General features: G+C 40.8%; 1 protein-coding gene across 3 annotated transcripts in view; it reads right to left on the reverse strand.

The window, feature by feature from the left end:
* CTNNA3 (catenin alpha 3) overlaps positions 1 to 21,924 on the reverse strand; it is a 967,088-nt gene that overhangs the window by 39,317 nt on the left and 905,847 nt on the right. For all 3 annotated transcript variants that reach the window (XM_045025624.1, XM_045025625.1, XM_045025626.1), the window contains one exon: positions 18 to 123. In XM_045025624.1, the coding sequence (XP_044881559.1) occupies positions 18 to 123 (106 nt within the window). The remainder of the gene's footprint in view (positions 1 to 17; positions 124 to 21,924) is intronic.

The raw sequence follows: 21,924 nt of genomic DNA on the forward strand, positions 1-21,924 counted from the left end.
AACCTTAAATGGCATACCTGGTTGGCAATCTGTCGTGCCAGCACATCCATCCTGGATCCAGACTCTGAAATCATCTTTGCTGCGTTAATCACATCAGATGTATTCTTCAGTGGGCCTCTACCTCTTAAAATGAAACAAAGTTAATTACATCATATAGCATATAGGAATAGAGTATCCATGAAAAATAGGGATGGAAAAAAACTTTTAATAAAACAACTCATTCAGAATTAAAATCAAACCTTATTATAGGTTCAATCAACATGATTTCATTTATGTCCCACAATCCTGTGGTTCATGGCTTCAGCCTGAAGTGGGAGCATTAGAATAATGTCACACAATATTATTACTTTTGACTCAGTCAAAACACAAAGTATTAGAAAATTTCACAAACAAAATCACCCAAACTAAAACCTTGATTATATGAGATTTCCAGCCCAAAGAGGTTGGATTACTGTCAGAGAAGCATACAAAAGGTGTGTACATTTATCCAAACCTCAGAATTAGAGATGAGCAAGTACATGAACAAATCTGGTGGTAATTTTCTCAAGTAAAAAATTGAATGTGCATTCCCTGTGTTCAAATCACTTTTGCATTCACTTTCCATAAGTATTCTAGTGAGTGAGTTCAGTGGAATGGTTGCAGAAGCACTAAATTATAGGTAAAATTTGAAACAGGAAATGTGGATATTTGCTCTGGAAACTTAATTCTAAGAATTATGCTTATCCAATAAGTGAAAAGAAACAATATAATATGAAATATGCTCCAGCCAAAACTCACCAAGACAGCTCAAGTTTCAGATATCAAATACTTTTGGTACTTCAAAAATAATGTACAGATTGACAAACTCACAGATGATTCGAAGAACAATTTCAAATTTGAGACCCCTAAGATGCAAGGAGTTTGCTAGGAGACTGCATGTTGTTATTATTATTAGAGTGCCTACGAGCACCAGGACCCAGTTATATGATGTGCCAAACAAACACAGAAAAAAAATATAGCCCCTACCTCAAAATTAGTTCTTACAAATCATTTGGTCAGAACATTTTGAGGGTTACTTTTCTGTGAAGAGAAGTGTAATTATAAAGGTTGTCTGAGTTGCCTTTTTAAACTGGGTGACCTAAGTGCAAATTGTCCAAAAAAGACAAATTAGTAATAGCAGTAGTACTTAAAACAGCTATTTGGCATCCATCACCAGGATATCTGATCTTTATGTTATACCTCAGCATATTTAATATTGAAATATGGATGTTTCTTTAATTTAAAATAAATCTTATCTACTATTTCATTATTCTTCACACATATATCAAAACACGAAATACAGAGTGCCTAAGTTAAATGCACCTTATCAAAACAGACTTTGCTTTTCTACTGGTTTCATAGAAACACATTTAGTTTCATAGTTATCAAGCATCTATAGAGAACTTAAACATGTACTTAACTAAACTTAAACATGTACTTAAACTAGCTAGCCTTCTTAAAGGCAATGCATTAAATTTTAAGGGCTGCAACACTGGACAAAGGTTACCTTAATAATTGTACTTCAAAATTTAGATAATGGGAATAATATGCCAGTTTGCTTACAGTTTTTAGTGTACAAATGAGCCAAACCATTGGAGTATTTTTTTTCATTTAGCCTCCAACATACTCATGCAAAAATCATATGCAGTAAAAATACCTAAATAGTGATGATAATACACTATGACATATTGTGATTAATCTCTTACTTGTGTTGTTAATTAAATGTATTGTTTGGCAAAGAACTACTTATTGATCCTTGAACAGAAATCATATTTCACAAACTACAGTTCCTTATTATTCCAAACTATCAAGACTATATCTGAAGAAAGCTACAATTACATAGATTTTTGAATTATTTCCATTTGTACTACTGTACAGAAAGCAATTTTATTATGGAAAAACTATTTAGTGAATTGATTTAAGTTATAAATGAAAAAATGCTGTAATTCAAAGAAAAAACAGAAAACAAGCAAATGTGATCCCTCATGTAAAAGTCCCACTAAACTTTACCGTAATCTTAACCTTTATTTGCCTTTCCTGAATTTTCCCTTTGTTTCATGTTTGCACAAGTGGCCATTAAAGGCTATTTCCACCCCAAGGTTTAATTGTCTCTTCATTATTTTTAGTTATAGTAGGGAAACATGCAGAGGCCACAATCAGGGCCAGGTAGTGGGGTCTGTACAAACACAGGAAAACATGGTGTCTCTCCTGAAGAGCTTACAAGCCAATATACGGTAAGATGAAAGAGAAAAACTGAATGTAACTAACAGTGGGCGAGGAGGGAGAGTGAGGGTAGCAGTAATCAATGACTGTTTCTTAGGCCATGTCTATGCTACCACTTTATGTTGGCAAAACTTATGTCACTCAGGGGAGTGTGAAAAAAACCACACACACACACCTCCGAGTGACACAAGTTATGCCGGCATAAGTGGTAGTGTGCTCAGTGTTATGTCAGTGGGAGAGCTTCTCCTGCCTGTCCCGCTGACATGGCTACTGCTGTTCATTGGAGGTGGTTTAATTTTGTCAGTGGGAGAGCTCTCTCCCATCAGCATAGAGAGGCTACACGAGAGATCTTACAGTGGTGCAGCTGCACTGGTAGAGCTGTGCCGCTGTAAGCTCTCTAGTGTAGACATAGCCTCAGTTTTCTTTGGTAACTGCTGAGGATGTAAATCCACTGCCCCTCTGATCCTAAAGGAGATTGTGTGGAAAGGTGCAGCCATAGATGTATGAACTAGAAATTTCCTTCTCTCTCACCTGTTCTCTCCTAGGATCTGACCGTCGGGAATAAAGCAGTTCCATCTCAATAAGGCCTTCACTCAGTTCTCTGCATCCTCTCACCACAAACATGGTAGAGATATTTACCTTGACTATACAAGTGAGTAGGGGAAAGGACGCAGACAACTGTCCCACTGAGTAGCTGGTGGCAAGTGTTGATATTCCTCTGTACCAACATTCTCTAAGAACTGACATATCACACTTGTGTGTATAGTCGGGGATGTTAGACATAGTCCATAACCCACAACTGGATAGTGACACAAATGTTTAGGAATGGAATCCATGAATAAATAGTGACAATGCCAGAAGAAACAGTGCAAATTGTAGTGGGAGGGCACAAAATACTTCAGGCAGCTTCTAGACAAGGAAAAAATAGCTTATTGTACATCTTCTACCTTTGGGTAAATCAAACTTTTAAAAACATAAAATCAGGTTTCATTGAACTTGGAAAACTAGATATAGTGGGCTCAGTTTCTGCCCTTTTGAGATCTCATCCATTAAACTCTTAAAAATATTTGAGGTGTTACCCCTAATCCAGGGGAAATCATCATGGTTTAACGTGAACTTTTTAGTTTTATGGAGACTGGCGAAACACCCACCTTTTATGTATTCCAATGCACATTACACTTCACATGACACTGTGCAGGTGCTGATTTGACTGGGCTCAAGATGATCTAATGCCAGAATAACTGACTCACAATGCCACTCTCACAGATTAACTACTTGACACCAGTGAATCACAGTACCTAAGAAGGAAAAGACCTTTTAAATAATCTAATCCATTCCCCAGCAAGTGCAGGACTCTAATGAGTTTTGCATTTACTAGGATTTTCTCAGTCTAGTTTTAAAGGATGTCAAATCACTTCCCTTAGAAGATTGTGCCACAGGGTAATAAATCTCAGTCAGGAAGTTTTACCTGATCTTTAGCCCAAATTTTCTCTCTCAACTTCATTTCATTAGACCAAGTTCTTTTCTTACCCCTTGTACAAACTTAAAAAAGGTTTTTCCTTTCTATGGTAAAATTCTGGCACCTTTATGCACTTTATGTAGACCTAGTAAATTCAGTGGGACTACTTGTGCAGAGACGTACTATTCAAGGTGTTAAGGATGGCGGAATCTGATCCTTAGAATTTACACACTTCAAGTATAAAAATCTGTTCTCATATTTCCTCTTACTTATCTCTTAGCCCAGCTATACATACTTATCTCTCAGGCCCTGTTCCCCAAAACACTAATGTATGTGCATAACTTTACACACATGAGACATCGCTTTAAAGCCAATCGGACTACTTGTGTGTGTAAATGTAAACCCATGCATAATCTTTGCATGATGGGGCCCTACATCTTTTCTCAAGTCAAAAATGTAACCATTTTAGTTGTTTTGCTCTTAACTCCCTCCAGTTTGATAGCAACTTTCTAGTAATGAGCTGCCCAGAAATGAAGATAATGTTCCAGATGCAATAGCACCAGGGTGGTAAAAAGATAGATAGACTGTAATCTTCCTGTGGTATAACAATGCGAGGCCACTGTACAGTGCAAACAGCTCCAAAGTCCACTTCCTTTTTTGTTATTATATCATATAGACATATATGACCCCAGGCATGCCTGTATTCACACCTTTCATATTACTGCAATGATATTTGTACAAAATATGCTTTGTGAGGTACCATTTGAATGCTAATACCATGCTAGTTATTAATACTGTAGAATCAATGAATTAATGTTATATATAAAGTTATGAATTCTCTCTGTATGACATTACTGGAACATGTTTAAGACAAGACAGCCTAGGTAAAGGTGATAAACAGGTCTGTCCTACAGAAAATAATGTGAGTTTACCTCAGTATATATATTAGCAGTAAACAAAGCTATGGAGCTGAGCCAGCAGGGGTTATCCTGCACCTGAACTCCAGAGACAGAGAATTAACATGGCTCCTGCACCACACAGAAGACTGAGTCCTCAACAGGCCTTCCCGATTTGGAAGATGGGAATATAAGGAAACAGAGGGAGATCATCTTTATCCTTCACCTTGGGAGACAGGGGGGACACGTAATCTGAGCTCTGTAATAGGTCCTGGCCAAGCTGGCCAGGAGATTGTGGGTGAGAGAAACCATCTCAAATAAAAGCTGTATCTTGATATATTAAGTTTTAGACTAAGCTTGTAATTATCTCTATTCTCTATTGTTATCTGTTTTCACTTGCTAACACGTAACTCATGCTGTTTTGTTAATACATTTGTTTCCTTTTGATTATAAATCACCAGCACTGTGCAAATTCAGTAAAGTGTGTGCTTCTAGGGTTGGAGTGTTTCACTGTCTCTGTAAAGGCAGAGAAGCTAATACTTTCTCTGGGAGGAACTGGTCCCTGCAGTAGGAGGATTTTTGTGGTGAATTTGGGAGCGGAAGGGTCCTAAAGTCAGCCTGTAAGGGGTAACCAGGTTGGGCAGAGCCCTGCTTGTGGGCTGCTGGAAGGCTGTTCAGGTAAAAGCTCTGGACCACAGCTACACAGCCACAAAACACCCAGGGTTACAAGGCAGATGGTGACCAAACCCCTTAGTGGCCTGGGTGAATCCCAAAATGTCACAGTCTCCTATTCAATTTGCTGGCTTCTATCACCTCTAAGTCTCTTCTCACATTAGTGTTTTCCAGGTTTCTCCCTGGGTTTTGGATTAGGCTTTTTTTCTCCCTAAGTGTTTTCCACATGAAATCTCATTTTTCTATTTTCTGCCCACTTTTAATCTCTCTAGGTCCCTTTGCATTATTTCTCTATCCTCAATTACCTGCAAAATAAGGCCAACATTTTCCTCTTACCAACTTTATTATGGCATTAACTGCAATTCGCTCCTAGTGATTTCAGTGTTCACAGCCTTCCAGTTCCGCTACAACGCTGGGCCACCCAGCCCCACAGTGTGGGGCAGGATTAGAAGGCCAGGATGGTGGGGAGATGCTGCAGTTTAGGACTACACCACAACTTCACAGCCAGGAATGCACAATGAATTCTTATTCTGACTCCTGGCATGGACGGGCTAACATTTCCTTTTCATTTAAAAAATGTGTATACTACTTGTTCACTGTTTGTTGAAAGAAGAATTTACCCACATAGGCCTTAATCCTGCAGAGATTTACGCATTGATTTCAGTGGGACTACTCAAAGTATATCTTGTATATGTGGGGAAATGTAGGTGTAGACAAGAACTGATATGGGTCCCCACCAACATTTCCATGGGAGCTGTAGATTTGGTGATGCACTGTTGACACAAATACAAATTTCAAAACTAATATGAAGTTTTCTCTTAAGAAGCATAATTCATTCTGAACACCTTTCTTGGTATAGGATAGATATGGATTTGGGTTTCCTTTGTTGTTTCTTCCAGTTTTTGGAATGTCACCTAAAAGTTGGCATATTTGTATCTGCGAATCCAAAATTCAATGAAAATATTATGCATGAAAAAAAGCCATACAAAGTGGCACATAGAAGATCTCTGATCATACTTTTACTTCTTAAAAAATAAATTGAATTTCTTTTTTATGGCTATGACTGATGTGAAAGATATTGACCTAAAACATACAAGAAAACAGATAAAGTTAACCCTATAAAATTTACTCAGAGAGGAGCCATGAAAATGTATTTTCTGAGCAGAAGGCATCCAATGACTTAACACTGCTTTCCAATTTTTTTCTTGTCCACTTTCCTGAGGAAAATAAGAGGTTTTGTTGACAGACAAATTAAATACCATTAGTGTCTTCATTACTACCACCTTTATGATAAGAGTGGGTGAATAGATTTTAATGCCTGGGCTGGTACATTTTCATGACAATTATTCAAGGCTGTGTTAGCAACAGAGCTGACCAAAAGATGACAATTCCATTTTGAGGTTGCAAAATTTGTTTTCAATCACCTGGAGGAGGTGGCGAAGCGAATCTAATACTCTATAACCCGGTGGTGAGGGCACTGGCCTGGGATGTAGGAGATCCAGTTTTAAGTCTGGTGTCTGCTTAATTCAGAGTCATCTGGGATGAAAAAAACTTGGTTCAAAATCAGACAGAGGAGACCTGAATCTGGCTCACTTACATTGCAGGCCAGCATGCTAACATTTCAACCAGCTGTATTTAGCAATTCATTGTCCAGCTATTTTATCTATACCAATTAATACAGCAGCTCATATATGCAAAGAGAGCCTATACCCTGACTCACACACTTTGGCTTCTTGACGCTTTCTTGAAAAAGGCAAAACAAATTACATTTTGTTGTAACCGTAAAGCCATCAGGGGATGGGAGTGTTTTTAATCAGGATCAGTCTCCAATAGGCATTTAGGAGACCTCAACAGAGCTATCCTATAAGATTTGTGGGATTCGTACAGGTAAGAGAGATGTTTCTTGAGGAAAAAAACAACCAAAAACCCCAAGAAGTATGTTTAGCTTAAGGCAAGAAAATGCTAAAAGAAAAAACATTCTGTCATCAATGGGTAAACGCTTTTCACAGTGATCACTCTGTATCTGACCTTTCAGTCCTCATCCTCAAAGGAAGTCTGCACAACATTTTCAAAAGACAAGCCTGTGGGCTTATATTCATTACTCTGGTAGACACTAAAATCATGGACTGAACAGAGATACTGGCTTTATGCCTTATTACAACAATCTGTAACCCACTAACCTCCTCTTTTTTGTCCCATTAATGGACCATTGTACCTTGGATGGTCCCTTTCAATATATGCATACTACTTTTACGCTAAACAATCTGCTCCACCTTGCATTTAGCTGTGAGGCTGGGAATACCTTTCCCAGACCTGAAGAAGAGCTCTCTGTGGCTTGAAAGCTCATCTCTCCCACCAACAGAAGATGGTCCAATAAAAGATATTACTGCACCCACCTAGTCTCTTTAATATCCTGGGACCAACACAGCTACAACTACACTGCTTATAAAAACAGCCTAGCAAGAGTATTGATTTTTCCCTTTAAACTAAATAGGCAAAAAAGCCAAATTGACCTCTTTATCTCTGTGTGGAAAATTCTTCACACACCTGTAATGTGACTGTGGGCAAAACAATATTAAAATAAAATCCAATTTAAAATAATCCATAACAATAATAAAATCCTTTAATACAACATTATTTAGTTGATTGCGTATTGCCAAGTACTCTTAGTTAAAGCAATTTTCCTATCAATGCTATTCTCTATCAATCAGTATTATCTTCCTCTTATTTTTTTTTTGTCTAGGGAAGAGTCTACCATCCAGATATTACATTGTTGATTTCATATTCAGATTCTCTTATCTGGGTCAAACCTCTCTGACTCCATTGTGCTTTTATCATGGGTACAAAATAAATACAGATATTCTTTAGTTAAATTTGCTCTATGAGGAACTCTGTCATTTAGCTCTGTCCCTCTCTCCTTTCTCCCCCCCCCCCCCACCATCTGAGACCAATAGACAGCTGTGGAGAACTTGGACGCTTCTGGTTAATTTTTATGACAAAAAAGTGTGACGCTGTTTCCTCTCTAACCTTGTATGGTTACCTGCTGGATGTGAAGGGGTTAATTTCTTTCTTGAAAAGAGGGCAAGAAGTGGAAGGAAGGCACATGGCTATGAACTTTCAGGAACTGTCTACCTCTGACCTGAGCTATAGAATCATGGGATATTCAAAAATTGTATCAACCTTGTATGTTTTAAATGAATTGTTTGGGCTAGGGAGAAGTTACTGGACTTTCCTGCAGGAATTGAAGTCATGGGGGTGTAATTAATGCAAATCAGTAGGCCAGTAAAGAAGTCTGGAGACTTCTCACCTCCGCCCCTGGGAAAACTGCATAAACTTATTTCAGCTGGTTGAAGAAGACTGGCAAGAAAGGACTGAAAAACTTTACAGTAGGAGAAAACCTGCTGTAGTCAGGCATGTGAGGAGGATGGAGTAACTGAAGCCAGAGCTACACATTCTTAAATCAGTAGTTGGACAAAGCAAATCATAATCACAAAAAAGGAAAGACAGCACAAGAGGGATATGTTTGCAAATGGAAAGCCCCAGTGTGTGTGAATATATGGAATGTTTTGCATGTGTAACTCAGCCCTACACGTAAGCATATGCACCCATTTATGAATTTAAGCCTGTGGTTTGTCTACACTGCAAGTGAAGCCATACCCATGCGACCTTTAATTTAGCTAACAGTGAGAACAACAGTAGTATAGACATAGCAATACGTGCTTCAACATGGATTAACAACTGGAGTTATACCTGGGTTTCCCAGCAGATAGGTACTGTGATTGCTAGCCCATGCTGCCACATTGTTACCTGGGCTGGCTATATTGAAACTAGCATGGGTATTATTATTGTTATTTATCATTGCATTACTGTAGTACCTAGGATGCTTACCTGTGCTACACTCATACCTTCATTTGCAATGTGTGCATAACCTTAATGCTGAGAGCTCCACCAGTTTCTCTCACACACATACACACACCCACGTACATTACCCATAAACATGGAAACTCACATGTCCTCCTTGGTATTTTGACTTCTTCCATATCCATCTCCTACAGCTCCTTACAAGACACCTTAATGACAGGACAGCTCTGTCCATATCCCATTTGACTGAGACTATGGGTAGTTAGACTTCTGAGTTCCTTATGTCTTCAGCACCTTTCTCTAAAGGCTCAGGGATTCTCATCTCTTTTGAGGAGGTCTGTTTGAAATTTCCTAATTACAATAGTAGTCTTGGCACAAAGCAAAATTAAGCTAGCTAAGGTCATAACATTTTACAAATACATTGGAAGGAAGAGGAAGACCAAGGACAGGATAGGCTCATTACTCAATAAGGAGGGGAAGACAATAACAGAAAATGCAACAATGGCCAAAGTATTAAATGGCTTTTTTATTTCAGTTTTCACCAAAAAGGTTAGCAGTGATCAGATGACTAACATAGTGAACATCAGTGTAAATGGGGTAGGATCTGAGGCTAAAATAGGGAAAGAACAAATTAAGAATTACTTAGATAAGTTAGATACTTTCAGGTTGCCAGGGTGTAACAAAGTGAATCCTAGAATACTTAAGGAACTGGCTAGAATACTTAAGGAACCGGAGGGTGCACAACTGGTTGGAAAATGGTACTCAGAGAGTCGTTATCAATGGTTCAGTCAGGCTGGACGGGCTTATCGAGTGAGGTCCCGCAACTAGAGTGACCAGATGTCCTGATTTTATAGGGACAGTCCTGATATTTGGGGCTTTTTTTTCATATGGGCTCCTATTACTCCCCACCCCCATCCCGATTTTTCACATTTGCTATCTGGTCACCCTACTCACAAGGGTCTGTCCTGGGTCCAGTTCTATTCAGTATCTTCATAAATGACTTGGATAATGACATAGAGAGAACACTTATTAAGTTTGCGATGATACCAAGCTGGGTGGGATTGCAAGTGCTTTGGAGGATAGGATTAGAATTCAAAATTATACTGACAAACTGGAGAAATGGTCTGAAATAGAATGAAATTCAATAAGAACTAGAGCTGTCAATTAATCACAGCTAACACCTATAGCTAACTGAAAAGAAAATGACCCCGTTAATTGCAGAGAGGGAGGCATCGGCTGCAGAGGGACCTGATAGTCAGGCACAGTAACCCAATCTGCCTCCCCCAGGGCAGGGAGAGGAGAGGAGAGAAGAGGAAGTGACTCTTGTTCGAGCTCCGGTGGAGAAGTAGGGATTCTCACTCTGCCATGCCCATTGGCCCCAGCTGGCCCCTCACTCCAGGGACTGACCCCCCTGCCGCGCCATGCCCCAGTGCCACTGGCCAGCCCCTGGCTCCCCTGCCATACCCATTGCCCCCAGCCAGCTGCTTGCTCCAGAGACTGACACTCCTCCTGTGCTGTACTCCATTACCCCTGGCCGGCCCCTTGCTCCAGGGGGGAACCGCACAGAGAACAGGGGCCTGGTGTGCTCAGATTTTTGTTCTAACTTTCACTGGTACATAGGAACCTCCTAGGAGCTATTACACTGGTGAGATTAACCATTGTGCACTGGCCATGACCATTCTCACCTCTAGACTTCCCCTTCTGCCAGGAAGGGCAAGAGCCAGATGGTATTCCCTTACGCAAGGAAATACATTTTAAAACAGATTTGTGCCCCTTTTGTGCCACAAAGAGAATTTAGCATTGGGTATGACCTGGCTCCAAATGTTACAAGATTAAGAAACAACTTTATATACCTAGACCTGTGGTATCAGTCAGGGATGTTTATGTTGCAGTGGTATCTACCCAAATTGTTCTAGAACAGGTAAATAGAATCTGTATTTACAACCGGTCCACAGAACTGAATGTCTGAAGGCTGGAGCTCCTCCTTTCTATTTTTGTTCCCCCCTTTTTCTGATTTTTAAAAAATATTCTAGGAAGTTAATTGCAGAAACCTACATTAAGACAGCTTTACAATTGTACAAGTTAGCACACAAAATTAGTAAATGCCAAAGCGAAGATTGAATGTGCCACTTTACCATAGGCCCTTGTGTTATGAAATAGTCTTTCATCACATTAGCACATACCAGTTTCCATGAAATGCAATAGGTTGTATAGTTTTTTTCTACCTAAGATCCAAGTGACAATGAAGGCTATTAACTATAGGGGTTGTAGACATAAAGCATACTTAGACAACACACTATGGCTGAAGTGAAAATGTGGTGACTTAAATAGGAGGTTAGAATTAAATTTCAGCTGCTACTGCACTAGCAGTTGTGTCTCATTAATGAATTTTAATGTAAATACACATGCTATTTAATACTCCAGTTAGAAATACATACGTAAAATTCAAATCAGTGTCATACGTATAAAATCTGTACACAAGTTCTTATTCATTATTGGAAGTTTAACAAGGGCATTGGCTGGGGAGAGCCGGGGTTCTGAGGTGGCACCAAGCATTCTCTCTCTGATGCTTGGATGGCTGTTTTTTGCTCACATGCTGATTGACATATGTGGAGTTTAGAAAGAATTCCTCTCCCCGCCTCCCCAGGTCAGGTTGGCAGTGGCCTTGGGGGTTTTTCACCTTCCTGCTCAGCGTGTGGTCATGAGTTACTTGCCAAGATTATCTGGTTATTTCTCCCTTAATCATTTCCCTGTCGCTGTGGGAGCCTTAGGCACTGGTGCACCTTGGTACCCCCTATTCTCTGCCTGTGCAGATACTAGTCTAGTCTCCTGTGAGCTATAATACTTTAGTCTAATTTCGATTGTTGGGCTTAGTGTGCAGGTGCTGGGAGGAGGCAGTGGCCTGTGATATACAGGAGGTCAGAATAGATGACCGGGTGGTCCCTTCCAGCCTTAAACTCTGTCGTAATATTTTAAATAACAAATATGCTGTACTTGAAGAAAGTAGTATTCAGCCTTGATTAAGACAGTTTGAAGACAAGGCACTAGAAATAAACAATTTAGTTATATTTCAACCCAAAAGAACCACAGCCAAACAAGAAATCAAATTATATTAACTAGATTTACTAACGTGACAAATCCACTTCAAAAAGTGATGGGAACAAGAAAAAGATGTAAATGATTAAGAAGATATCAGACAAAGAAAGAGCCTCTAATGGATTTCATATCCTCTAATTCTCAGGCATCAGGGAAACAAAAGAGGTGGCAATTTCATAATCCAAAAGGAAACACGCACAAACCTGAGTTTGAGATCAGGGGTCTCTATGAATTAATTCTTAGAGAGGAAAATGGCAATCATGAACTAGAGACGTGCTATGAGGCATTTGATTCACTAAGTGGATGAAAATAGTACAGATAAAGTTATATGCCCAAATAACTGTAATTGTACATTTATAGGCCAGACAGCTGACCTAGCATTTCTAAGATCATAACTTTGATTTATTTTTTATCAGACTGACCACAATCTTGCTAATCAGGTGATTATAACAATTGCAAGAAGAGTCAGACTAATGATTTCAGTTTGCTTTTAAATGTGGCATAGCTCATATAATAAAATCACAGGTACATTTCAGACAGAGACAATTAGATCCCTTTGGCAGTGATTGATTGTACATAAAGACTGTCATGAAAGAAATGGTTGTCTAGTTAGATCAGGGTTAAAATTCATTAGCAGAAAAAGGGGGAAAGACTGGATCATCCCTGCTAAAATTCACCTGGGCATAGATGAAGTCTTTGATTTCGTACTTCAACAAGTAACTACTTTTCCTCAGAAAAATAGTCAACTCCTAAATTAAAACAACACAACTGATCTCATTATATATCTGATCTGTTAATTAGGTGGTCAATTAGTCTTGACCTTTATGCTTCCCTTACCACTGTGCACAATGTTCCCTTTATTTTTTTACATCCATGTGAGGAATGAATTTTGTTATGTGCACCAATATGGAGGTGATGTGTGGCGGGATTGGGGCCAAGGTGGTCGGAGTGTATGGGTGGGGGCTGTTCTGGGCTGGGGCAGAAGGTTGGGATGCGGGGGTGAGGGCTCTGGCTGGGGGTGAGGCTCTGGGGTGGGGTCAGGGATGAGGGGTTTACAGTTCAGGCTGCCCCAGGGCTGCAGAAGGGAGAGAGGACTCCCCCAGTCCTCTCTCGCCACAGCAGCTCCAAGGTCAGGGGAGAGGCGCTGCGCGCCTGCGTGGCCCTTAATAGCCTGCTGTGTGGCTGCACAGCTTAGAGGGAACTTAGACTGTGCAGTGTGGAGGGAAGTGAAATCTGATGAAAAACTGTGATGGGTGGGAAACCATATGGATATGAAATGTGACAATGTGGAATTTTCCCACTCCACTGTCACCTTTGCAAATATCCATAGGCCAATGGGTCATATTCCATGGTTTTTACTACTCAGGAAATCAGACTAGATCATCATCACACTAGATCACTTACCTTTAAAGGGGGGAATTAAGAGGACCCAGGGAGTTATAGACCAGGAAGTCTAACTTCAATACCTGGGAAAGATACTGGAAGAAATTATTAAACAATCAGTTTGTCAGAACCGAGAGGCTAATAAGGCAATATGCAACTGTCAATATGGATTCATCAAGAACAAATCATGCCAAACTACCTGACTTCCTCCTTTGGCAGGGTTACTAGCTACTGGATGGGAGAAAGCTGTAGATATGGTATATCTTGATTTTAGTAAAGCTTCTTACACAGTCTCATATGACAGTCTCATAAGAAAACTAGGAAAATGTGTTCTATTATAGGTCGGTTCACAACTAAGAGTGTTATCAAAGGTTTGCCATCAAACTAGGAGGATGTAATGGTGTCCCATAGGGGTCTGATACTACTTAATATTTTCATGAATTACTTGGATAACAGGGTGGAGAGAATGCTTATACAATTTGTGTATGACACTGAGCTGGGAGGAATTTCAAGCACTTTGTAGGCCAAGATTAGAATTCAAAAGAACCTTGATAAATTGGAGAGCTTGTCTAAAATAAACAAGATGTTATTCAGTATAGACAAGTCAAAAGTACTGCACTTAGGAAGGAAAAATATCAAATGCACAAATTTAAAACAGAGGATATCTGACTAGGCAGTAGTACTTCTGAAAAGGATCTGGGGTTATAGTGGATCAAAAATTGAATATGAGCCAACAATGAGATGCAGTTGTGAAAAAGGTTAACATCATTCTGGAGTGTATTAACAGAAGTGTCATATGAAAGACACGGAAGGTAACTGTCCCACTTTACTCTGCCCTGGTGATGCCTCAGTTAGAGTATTGTGTCCAGTTTTGGGAGCCACACTTTAAGAAAACATGGACAAATTGGAGTAAATCCAGAGGAGAGCAACAAAAAGTTTAGAAAATATGACCTATGAGGAAAATGTAGGAAACAGCTGCGGGGGGGGGGGGGGAAGGGGGAACCTGGATAGTCTTCAAATATGCTAAAGGCTGTTGCACAGAGGATGGTGATCAATTGTTCTCCATTTGCACCGAAAGTTGGACAAGAAGTAACTGGCGTAATCTGCAGCCAGAGAGATTTAAGGTTAGATATTAGGAAAAAACTTTCTAACTATAAGGTTTGTTAAGCTCTGAAATAGACTTATAAGGTTTATTATGGAATCCCTGTTATTGGAGGTTTTAAGACCAGGTTAGACAAAAACCTGGCAGAAAGAGTCCAGGTAAATTTGGTCCTGCCTCAGCACATGGGAATGAACTAGATGACATCTTGAGGTCGCTTCCAGCCCCACGTTTCTAAGATCATAATGGTCCCTTCTGGATTCAAAATCTGTTATAGAAAAAGCGGTGAGGCTAATTCATAAGGGGTGGAACTGCACTATGCAGAATGTTCTGTATGCACAATCAGGGCCGGCTCTAGGTTTTTTGCCGCCCCAAGCAAAATAAAATTTGGCTGCCCCACCCCAGCCCTGGGCTCCCCCCTGCTGCCCCAGCCCTGGGCTCTCCCCCCCCAACCTGCACCTCCTGCTGCCGCAGCTCTGGGCCTCTCCCTTCCGGCACCCCCCTGCCACCCCAGCCCTGGGCTCTCCCCCGCACCCACACCTCCTGGCACCTCAGGCCTGGGCTCACACACACCCCGTGCTGCACCAGCTCTGGGCACCCCCTTTCCCCCCACTACCCCCCCGCCACCCCAGCCCTGGGCTCTTCCCCTCCCTCCCCCACCTGCACCCTCCTTCTGCCCCAGCCCTGGGTCACTGGTGACTTGCTCCCAGGGCGGGTCATTCAGCAGGAATTTTGGATGTGCACAGAACACAGTCAGGATAGGTTCCCATATGGTTACAGAACTGCAGTAAAGTGGAACAATTTTCAGCTTGTGTGACTGGAAGATATCTGGATGCATATTATAAGACTGTCCTCCATAAATGAGGAAAAGTCACGGTGCCTTTATTATTCTTTTGTTCTACTCTTTGTTTCTATGGGGAATTTGCCAATGCAATATCACTGTCTTCCTTTTAAACAACTTAAAAAAAAAAGCAATGGCTGTTGAAAATAGCAATTCCAGTCCTAAAAACCACTGGAAAGCATTTCTTGCTCAATTTTATCTACTTTTTCTACAGCAAATTACAGTGGATCAGTATATTTGATTTGGGAGAAATGAAGTAACAGCTTCCCAAATTGAGCTTGAGCACTCCTGAATTCTGAGGTGTTCAAATCTGGAAGGCAGGTGATAGATTCCCTTTCTGAATATTAGCTAAATCTGGAAAGGAAAAGTCAATGGCTCAGAAGTGGAAATCCTCCTAAGTGCCTGCTACTGTATCTAAAGCTGCCCAGGTCCAGTACAGCCTCCCCTCCCTTACTTTTCATTTTAAATTCTAGTGGGATCCATGTACCTCCCTTGCCAGGCTTCAGATAGAGAGGGGCACTGTCCATTTAGTCCCCGCAATTCCTTCTTTGGGGGCTGCAAGGTGAGGTCACACCAGTGTCCCTAAGCCAGTCTGGGGAAGTCTTCTGAAGGGGATATCTGGGCCAAAGCCTTCTACTCCTTGGGCATACTTGTTCCCCATTCACAGTACCACCCCATTCTAGCAGTGAGCGCAAGCTGCAGCATGAGGTTTCAGCTACCATACTCTCTTCCCCCCTTTCCTGTTGGTAGTGACCAAGGGAATGCTGGGAAATGTAGTTCTTTCCCTGCTCCAGGGCTGGTTCTATAGGCAGGGAGCTAACCTGTTGGTTCTCAGCTCCCAGGCTCGATCCCTGCTAGCTGCCGCCTCTGCAAATGGGCTGCTTGCTTTGCTGGTGCCTAGAGCCGCCCCTGTGCACAATAGGTTGAAATCCACATAGAATAAGAGATTTAGTTAATGCTCTCAGTGCAGATGTAAGAGGCATAAACTGTGATTCCCCTGGGAATAGACTCAGAGTCACTAAGGGTCAGATGTTTATGTTTTTCTCTGCAACCATAAGGGTTACAAATTCTTTATTTAGTTTAATGAAATCTGAGATACTTACCTAATCACATATCTTCGCAAGCTGGGACTTAAAGGGAAAAAAAACAGATATTGTGAGACACACAATAAAATAATGAGAATTGACAAAACCATGGGCCAAGGTAATGACTGGGCCAGAAACAGTGCTTGGAGCTTTTCTGTTATTTTTTTCCTATTTTGTTTTTACAGCACAGGGGATCTTATAGGCCTATGAATTTCTTGCTTCTTTCGCCTCTTTTTTCAAATACTGTAACTACAGTCATAATATAAATATTTCACCCACCTCCATTATAATACTCCTTATTTAGGCGTTTATACCTCAGCGAAAGCATACACTCCAGAATGAGTCATAGCATGCAAGTTTTTACTCATCATAGGCTAAGGAGCTGACACATGAAGTCAAATGTAGTTTAGTACTTGGCACATGAGAAATTGCCTCTCACCTCACATGTTATTGCTGTAGTTGTGACCAGTGGGGGGAGAGGTGTCCTAGAACTAAAAGCCCTTTGATTCAAAGGAAAAAAAAATCAGTCACAGAGTATCTTCTGTGAAGGAACCTCAACTATGGACATCAGCCTTTTTATAACAGAATTTTATACTGAAAATCATTTATGCAAATGCTGGGAACCCTAAATAGGTACTTTTAAATCTACATAAATACATGAAATCCCTCTTTGTTTGAAGGTAATTGCACTCTGTCAAAACCATCCTGCTCAGTTCTAGTAATTCACGTAAACATGTTTGTAAATAAAAATGCTATGAAATAAAAATGATTTTACTGAAAAATAGTTATGTAAGTAGGCACTGGAAAGGCTGTATGTAGGTTGATGGGATATAGGAATAATACACAAATATGACAGCTCAGAGCATCCTTATAGTACTCTGCAAATAACTCAGCAACAATAACCAATAGTTCTCAGAGCGTTTTGACATTAAATTTGATTCTGCCTCATCACTGAAGGATTCACTGGTACTACAATGTTTTATTTTCCTGACCAGCTTAATTCATAGCAAAACAACAAAAACAAAAACAAAAATAATCAACAGAACACACACATACACACGAAAGAAAAATGTGCATTTCTTGGATGTTTCTTTGCCATCAATTCAACTGTGATCAAAGTGACACCAAAACTGGTGAAATAAGAAAAGCACCACAGAGACAGCATCAAAATGCAAAGAGACAAGGAAAGAAAATGTATTACTAATAAATGTAAAATCCAACATCCGTGAAGAAGAAATAAACAGCAGAGTTACAAAATAAAGGAGGTTGTAACCTAACAGCTACAACTACTACATTAAAGTTACTATATTTTCACTGTGCATTCTCTATTCTTCTAATATAACTTTTCCATGTAATGAAGCACTATGTTTGTCTCAGGGAGGGAGTGCAATAGTGGGATTGGGAGGTTTGCAAAGTATGTGGTCCATAAGGGGCTGTCCACCTTAAGAAGCAGCCCACATTGTGAAAATGTTGAGAACCACTTCTGTACAAAAAACCTAGTGATAGGCTGTAGATGGAAAATGGAAGTAAATAAAATTAACCTTTCAGAAAGACTTTAAATGTAAGTCAGTGGAGACACTACGGGAATTTATCAGTGTACTTTCCTCCTAGATAAAAATGAATTTAGCAATTGTAATGTAGCAAAATCAAACAAACAAATTGCAGGATATGTAATGTAATTAACACATTTTGTAGCAGAAAAATAAGAACTTACAGAAATTTACATTTTGTGTTAGATATGTATCTAGAACATCTGTTATCCCATTGTGACAGGTGTTTATTAATATGGATATCTAGTCATATTGCTAAGTTGCTAATGGCTCAGTAATTTATCTTCCAAATACTGTATGAGTCTGATTAAAACAATTATCAAAATATTTCAAAAGCATTATTCATTTGCGGATGTATTGCCCATGGGGAAATGCCCTGGCTCTGCACTATTTTAGGTTTCAAAGACCAATACAGAAATGTATCATTTCAATGTTTGCAATCTAGCAAGCTTGGTTTAATATATAACATGTATCATAAAATTATTTGGCCACAGAGAGAATGCAAACATTCTTTAGTGTGGTTTTTAAAACACACACCTATGAGGTGGGAGACCCAGGATCTAATCCTCCCAATACCCGTGGCTTTTTTAAAAACTCTGTATCCACAGCTGAACAACTTCATCAGGGGAGACTGATTTTGTAACAGGAGCTCTTTGAGATGTGCAGTCTATATTGGTATTCCACTAGGGGTATGCATGTGCTCCAGGCACCTAAGACTGGAGGATTCTTTTAAGCAGTGCCCGATGGTCTATGTCTGCGCCCCTGCCCTCTTTGTGCTTGTAAAAAGATTATAATGAGAGGGGTAGACTGACTGCCTCTCCAGTTCCTTCTCTACCATGAATCCAGTTTGATTCAAGGCAGATGGGAAGGAGGATGAGTCATGGAACACACATACAGATTGCACACCTTAAAGAACTCCAGTTCCAAAAAAGGTAAGTAAGTTTCCTGTATTCTTACAGTGCTAGTCCCTATGTGTATTCCACATTGGTGACTGATAATCAGTATTCAGAGAGGAGGAGGGTGCAAGGATGCAGATGGTATAGCTGCTTGTAGAATTGCATACCCAAAGGATGTGTCAGCAGAAGAGTCTTGGACCAATACATAATGTCTCGTGAATGTGTGAATAGAACTACACGTAGCTGGCCTGCAAATGTCAAGCACAGATACCTATTGAAGTGATGCCACTTAGACCCCATGTGTTGATGTAGAGCGAGCCTTAGCCCATGTAGGGGAGGGAGTTGTGCCAACTGATAACAGAAAAGGATACTGCCAGAGATCCACCTAGAGATTCTCTCAGAGGATATAGCTTGACCTCGGACTTGTTCTGCTTTGGCAACAACAGTCGAGGTAACTTTCTGATCAGTTTCATTCTCTGCAGGTAAAGTTCCAATGCTCATCGCACTTTGAGGGAATGGAGTCTCCTCTCCTCACCAGAGGTGTGAGGCTTTGCAAAAAACACAGGTAAATGAATTCATTGACTGGATTATGTGGAATTCTGAAACTATTTTAGGAGTGAATTTTAGATGTAGTTGTTGCGAGACATTGTCCTTATGGAATATTGTGTATGGTGGATCAGTCGTTAGGGCCCCAAGTTTACCTATTCTTCTGGCCAAACTGATGGCAATGAGGAAGGCAAACAATCAAAGGTGAGACATGGAACATGTAGCTAACAGTTCAAAGGGTGACTTAGTGAGTGCTGAAAGCGTTGAATTAAGGTCCCGGGAAGGGCTGGATTCTTTACTGTTGGACAGTTTCTGATCCAATCTTTAAAAAAACTTGGTGCTAATGGGTAATTAAAGATGGGGTACAAAAGAATGTAAGAATGGCCATTCTGAACCACACCAATGGTCCGTCTAATCCAGTATCCTGTCTTCCAACAGTGGCCAATATCAGTTGCTCAGAGAATGAACAGATGAGGCAATCATCAAGTTATCATTCCCCTGTAGTCCATTCCCAACTTGTGACAGTCAAAGACTATTGACACCCAGACAATGGGTTGCATCACTGGCCATTTTAGCGAACAGCCATTGATGGACCTATCCTCCATGAGTAACCATCTGATGGTGGGTGACACGTGCTGATTGCAGCCAGGTGAACCCCCAGTGAATGAAGAGAAAGACCTGTCATTTTGAGAGTAAGAAGATACAGTAGTCTAAAATAGTGGGACTATCCACTGTTTCAGGAGATATATGATTTTGCTTGGTTCAGACACAGAGATGTTTGCACTTGGCTAGGTAACATTTTCCGGTCGAGTCCTTTCTGCTATTAAGAATGGTTTGCATGGCTTGAGAGCAGGAAGATTTTAGGCTTCATGTCCATCCAAATACTAAACTGTTAGATTAAGCACCTCAGGTTGGGATGCTTGATTTTGCCATTCTCTTTGGTCAAGAGATTCAGAAAGGACTGAATGCTTGGGAACCAGAAGTGTCTGGGCCATTTGGGGGCCATGAAGATGACTTGTACCCTCTCCTGTCAAATCTTCTAAAAAACCTGAGATAGTAGTAGAATAGTAGGGAAGGCATAGCTCAAGCTTGGAGTTGCAGCTAGCCGGAGATGTTAGGAGTAACAAGAAGGGTTTCTTCAGATAAGTTAGCAACAAGAAGAAAGTCAAGGAAAGTGTGGGCCCCTTCCTGAATGAGGGAGGGAACCTAGTGACAGAGGATGTGGAGAAAGCTAGTGTACTCAATGCTTTTTTTGCCTCTGTCTTCACAGACAATGTCAGCTCCCAGACAGCTGCACTCTGCAGCACGGTATGGGGAGGAGTTGACCAGCTCTCTGTGGGGAAAGAAGTAGTTCGGGACTATTTAGAAAAGCTGGATGAGCACAAGTCCATGGGGCCGGATGCGCTGCATCCGAGGGTGCTAACGGAGTTGGCCGATGAGATTGCAGAGCCATTGGCCATTATCTTTGAAAAATCATGGCGATCGGGGAAGGTCCCGGATGACTGGAAAAAGGCTAATGTAGTGCCCATCTTTAAAAAAGGGAAGAAGGAAGATCCAGGGAACTACAGGCCAGTCAGTCTCACCTCAGTCCCTGGAAAAATCATGGAACAGGTCCTCAAGGAATCAATTCTGAACCACTTAAAGGAGGGGAAAGTGATCAGGAACAGTCAGCATGGATTCACCAAGGGCAAGTCATGCCTGACTAACCTAATTGCCTTCTATGATGAGATAACCGGCTCTGTGGATGAGGGGAAAGCATTTCTGGATGTGCTATTTCTGGACTTTAGCAAAGCTTTTGATACAGTCTCCCACAGAATTCTTGCCAGCAAGTTAAAGAAGTATGGGCTGGATGAATGGACGGTAAGGTGGATAGAAAACTGGCTAGATGGTCAGGCTCAATGGGTAGTGATCAATGGTTCCATGTCTAGTTGGCAGCCGGTATCAAGTGGGGTGCCCCAAGGGTCGGTGCTGGGGCCGGTTTTATTCAATATCTTCATTAACGATCTAGAGGATGGTGTGGACTGCACCCTTAGCAAGTTTGCAGATGACACTAAACTGGGAGGAGTGGTTGATACACTGGAGGGTAGGGATAGGACACAGAGGGACCTAGACAAATTAGAGGATTGGGCCAAAAGAAATATGATGAGGTTCAACAAGGACAAGTGCAGAGTCCTGCACTTAGGATGGAAGAATCCCATGCACTGCTACAGACTAGGGACCGAATGGCTGGGCAGCAGTTCTGCAGAAAAGGACCTAGGGGTTACGGTGGACGAAAAGCTGAATATGAGTCAACAGTGTG

Source organism: Mauremys mutica, chromosome 7 (genome assembly GCF_020497125.1).
Source record: "Mauremys mutica isolate MM-2020 ecotype Southern chromosome 7, ASM2049712v1, whole genome shotgun sequence".
Classification (NCBI taxonomy): Eukaryota; Metazoa; Chordata; order Testudines; family Geoemydidae; genus Mauremys; species Mauremys mutica.